This window comes from Juglans regia, chromosome 10, assembly GCF_001411555.2.
Source record: "Juglans regia cultivar Chandler chromosome 10, Walnut 2.0, whole genome shotgun sequence".
Classification (NCBI taxonomy): Eukaryota; Viridiplantae; Streptophyta; class Magnoliopsida; order Fagales; family Juglandaceae; genus Juglans; species Juglans regia.
Window position 1 is genome coordinate 10,082,898 of NC_049910.1, and position 4,524 is coordinate 10,087,421.

General features: G+C 37.4%; 1 protein-coding gene across 1 annotated transcript; it reads left to right on the plus strand.

Moving 5' to 3' along the window:
- LOC109001589 (50S ribosomal protein L29, chloroplastic) lies at positions 1-2,354 on the plus strand. Its single transcript, XM_018978944.2, has 2 exons — positions 1-386; positions 1,915-2,354. The coding sequence occupies exons 1-2, from the start codon at positions 57-59 to the stop codon at positions 2,086-2,088; spliced, it is 504 nt and encodes a 167-aa protein (XP_018834489.1). The 5' UTR covers positions 1-56; the 3' UTR covers positions 2,089-2,354.
- Positions 2,355-4,524: the final 2,170 nt, after the last annotated feature.

Genomic DNA, 4,524 nt, shown 5'->3' on the forward strand with positions numbered 1-4,524 from the left:
GCCTTATCCAGATAGGATGTTGAGCCTCCAGACAGAACGTAGCTAGAAAGAACAAGATGTTGAGCCTCCCAATTGCTTCCTCTTCGTCGATCAGCTTCTCTTCGCAACCCCGTTTTCCAATCTTCAAATTCTCCTTCAATGGCGCTAAAATCCCGCACATTAGCACCATTCGCGTGCCTCCTCAGACGGCGTCGTTCCGAAACCCTTCATCCTCGGTAGTGATGATGGCGAAGCGAGAGGAGGAAATTAATGAAATTAGGGCCAAGACCACGGAAGAAATCAACGAAGAGGTGGTTGACCTCAAGGGAGAGCTCCTCATGCTTCGCTTACAGAAGTCCGCCCGCAACGAGTTCAAGTCCAGCGAATTCCGTCGCATGCGCAAAAGGGTACTTTCCCTTTCGTCCCGTCTTATTTCCTCTCAACGGTGACTGGATTTTTCGGTTTGAGTTTGACTTATTGAAATTTTAAAACCTTTTTTTTCTTTTGTTCTTTTTTCAAAATAAGGTTCTTTTTTGCTCTAGAGGTGTGGTTTCCCGTAAATCGATGTTTTTAGTGATGAACTAATTCGCTAATTGGGAAGAGATGGGCAATTAGATTTTTATGGGAATTTCGTAATCTTCTGACTACCAGATGCATACACCAGGGTGAAAATGCTGTTTTGCAAGAACGAGATGACTCAACTCATTATAGAGTGATGCTTTTTGGTGAAAGATGACATTGGCTTTCGATATTGCAGGAAATGTGGTGTTTGTTACTTTACTTCACTGATCTTAGGAGACTTTGATATCAGTAAGAATATGGTTTGTGGCATGTAGGAGGAATCTTCTAGATTAAGCTCTGATGAATGAGCTGAAAATGTTCTTTTATGTCAAAAAGAGACAGTTAAGTAGGTTCTGGGTTCTTAGTTAGTTTGAGTGTTATTAATCGACAATATTTAGGTTGTGGGGGCAGGATTTGGGAGTGAATATTCGGTAATAACCCCAAGTTTGATTACTTATTAAAAAAAAAAGAAAAAATACCCAAGTTTGATAGGATAACTTCGACTATTCTACTTTTGAATGTTTCTAGTTCACAATTGTGAAAAGAAAAACAAAAGGAGTTGTGGAATTGGCTGAAAAAGCTTTAGCCATGCATTATGGCTTCATATAGTTGTAATAAACATTTTAACACTGACAGGTAGGTTCAAAATTTTGTGGGTCATCGGTTTTAGGTTAAATTAGGCTATTCTTGAAGCTTTCTCTGTTTGAATCTGTCTCTAGGCCACTTCATGGTGGGATCAGTTAATTTAATTGATGCACTATTACTGTGATAGGTCTTATATGTGATCTCTATAATATCTTTGCATAGTGAAGTCTTATGGCATGGGTTCAAATCCTAACAGTTGACCATGCATGTGTGTACATGTATATATTGGGAATTTCGTTGGGAGGTGAGGACTAGTTAGTGAATGAGATTGGTATTATGTGAATATATTACCAAGAGAATGGTAGTAAGTCATCTGGCCGTGTAATGATTCCTCTAATTATGCATATGTTACAGGTGGGTGAATGTTTGATGTACTCTTGCAGATAAGTTCATGTGTATACAATCTGAACATTTAAGCAGGTGTATAATGTTTTTAATGGATAAAAAGCATGCCTTCACACTTATGTAAGGAAACCAAATGTGACAGTAGACCCAATAGTATGTTTTACTTACCTTGCAAACCTTCATGCTAGTTTGTAGGGGGGGTTGTTGTCGATTTGAGATCATCCAACTCAGCTGCAGCTTTGATTGAATAAGCTTTCCTCTTAGAGAATGGTTTCTGCGCCTACCTTTGAAAATCTAAATGTTGTTTTCTGGACTTAACTCTGTGCCTGTTAATTACCTTTAAGTTTTGTATTGTGCTGATATGGAGGCTGGCATCAATAATAGATTGCTCGAATGCTTACTATTAAACGGGAAAGGGAGATTGAGGAGGGAATTAACAAGAGGCTGTCAAGAAAGTTGGACCGGAAATGGAAGAAAAGCATTGTTGTCAGACCGCCTCCGTCCTTGAAGAAGTTGCAAGAGGAAGAAGCAGCAGCAGAAGCTGAGAAATCTGCTTGAGCTTGCAGCATCGCAAGGGATACGATTTCCTTTCATGGGTTAGAGTATTGCCATTTTTTTTCTTTTCCTCTTTAGTTTTTTGTGTATTTGTCATATTCTTCATAGTACAATGTACTAATGTGTTTCCTCCAACCACCCTCAAATTTTAGTGTTTTTTTAATATAGAGATTTGGGTAGTTTCATTGTGTATCTGTTTGGTACATAGGAATCATAGGAAGTAAGCTTGACCTGTTACCTTGTATACCGCCTCGTCCTTCTTCCTTGTATACTGCCTCGTCCTTCTTAGTTCCCTTTCCCCATCGTTGAGGCATTTTCCCTTACAATAATGGCTGCATAATAATTCACGCAGGCCAAGTGGTTTAACTTCTGATCAGTTTATGGCTTTAGCTGCCTCTGTTGCCATCGATATATTGCGACTAGCCAGCAGAGGAACGAGATATATTTTGTATCTCACCATTATCATTCCGAAATAAGAGAACACGAGATGACAAGATGGAGAACATATCCTCGAAGAGCAATACTACTTTTAATCCTGAAGTTTGCCATCCTTAGTCACACTTGTTGCTGTGGTACATTTTAAGTGATTTTTTTTATCCAACTACGTAATTGGTAATCACTTAAAATGTGCCCTATAATAAGTGTGATTGGGAGTGACAAGTTAAACGGAAGGATCCCTTTTCCTCCTATCATATGTCGTGTGAAATAGATGGTAAAGTTGCTGGCTTCAACTATATATGTGAGATTAGGAAACAAGAACATAACAAGTCGACCAAGATCTGCTGCCCATGTAGTGTTTGCCTCTTATTCAAGCATCTCTCTTCATCTGATCTTTCCCACTACTTTCTGGTGCTGACTAGGCTAGAAAAGCATGCATGCCCATTATAGTCAATTGGATGACTCTTGAATCGACAATTTTTGCTTGTGGATGGGAAATCTTGCGAGTTTGTTTTGAGGGTTCTAATTAAAGTAGATGTTTAAAATCGAAAATGGACTTTGCGGTTAATCTATGGTTGAATACATATGCTATCTTTTTCGCCCCTCTAAAATATGTTTCGAATCAGTTTATTGGTGCTATATTGGATTTCAACCATCAAGATCCGAGCATAAAATGTAATATGTATCGCGTTCAGATCAGTATGTGTTTCCACCGAAGATCAAAGACGAGCTTGGAGGGGAAAACAAAACGGAACAAGCCCAACTGTTATCCATTTCGGGTGTTCTGTATTCAAATTTCTTTCTTACCTACTCCAAATCTGGGTTCAGTATAGAGCACATTAAAAATCAATTAAAAGCATCCAATAATCTGATGTATTCAAGATCTGAGATGATCCTTCTATTTTCTACTCCTGTGATCAGCTTTGCATTTTTTTAATCTCCAAGCTTTATGTCTATTTCACGACCAACCAACTCAGTTATTCATGCACCAACCTGGATAATGGCGATCCATCTCTCAATCAGACATCATCCATAACATATACAATCACTTATCTTCATATAAGGTTCAGAAAAAAGAAAAGAAAAGAAAAACGTAACAGTGCTCGAAAGTTTTGTTTGAACATGGTAGAAGGGTACGATGCTATTTTACAACATTAGTGCAATACTTTAAGGTACGCTTTTCGCCTATCTTATACATTGCTTATCGTTTTACGATCAGCCGTATTTTTGTTGAAGAAAAAATCTATTCATCATTTCAACTTCCATTATCTCATAATGTGGCATTAGATGATAGGTTAATAATTGAAATGTAATAAATAATTTTCAATCACTTAATGTCACTTCATAAGATGATAAAATGATGATGAAAATTAGGATGATGAGTAGCATTACTCTTTGTTGAAATGTTAAATGAAAACTCAAAAAGACTTGTTCTATTTCTCATTTAGGAGTTGCTTGTTCTGAACGGGAAATTGTGCCACCCTTTCACTTTACTAACTGCAAATCATCATTGGAAATTAATGAAAGTGATAATTAGTAGGACTGTTCATCTAGATTCTGACCTGAAAATTCGGGTATATCCGGACTGAAACCCGAATTTCAAATTCAGAATCCGGATCGGGTTAGCCCAGATCAGATTAGGGCTAGAGCCGGGATGAATCCGGGTTTTAAATCCGGAACTCGGTTTTCCTTTCCTCTTTTTTTTTTTAATTTATTATTATTTTTATTTATTATATTATTTAATATTATACAAAGCCACATGTAACATCATCAGTACTCATCCAGAAGATGCGGATGGATGATACATGATGGGATATAAGAGCATTCTCATTGGCTTGGACAAAGTTGAAGGATGACTAAAATTTAGATAATCTGTGCTAAAAAGGTCCCACATCGGATTGAGCATCTCTAAAATAATTTTGACTTCTATTACAGTGGTTGACCAAAGATGGAGAACCACAATTGATTCACCAAATATTAAAATACAAATTTCTCACTCCA

Excerpts from the sequence above, each read along its gene's own strand:
- LOC109001589 (XM_018978944.2), top strand. The coding sequence starts at position 57 with ATGTTGAGCCTCCCAATTGCTTCCTCTTCGTCGATCAGCTTCTCTTCG. Across the intron at positions 387-1,914 it reads TCCGTCGCATGCGCAAAAGG|ATTGCTCGAATGCTTACTAT; the intron begins GTACTTTCCCTT and ends CATCAATAATAG.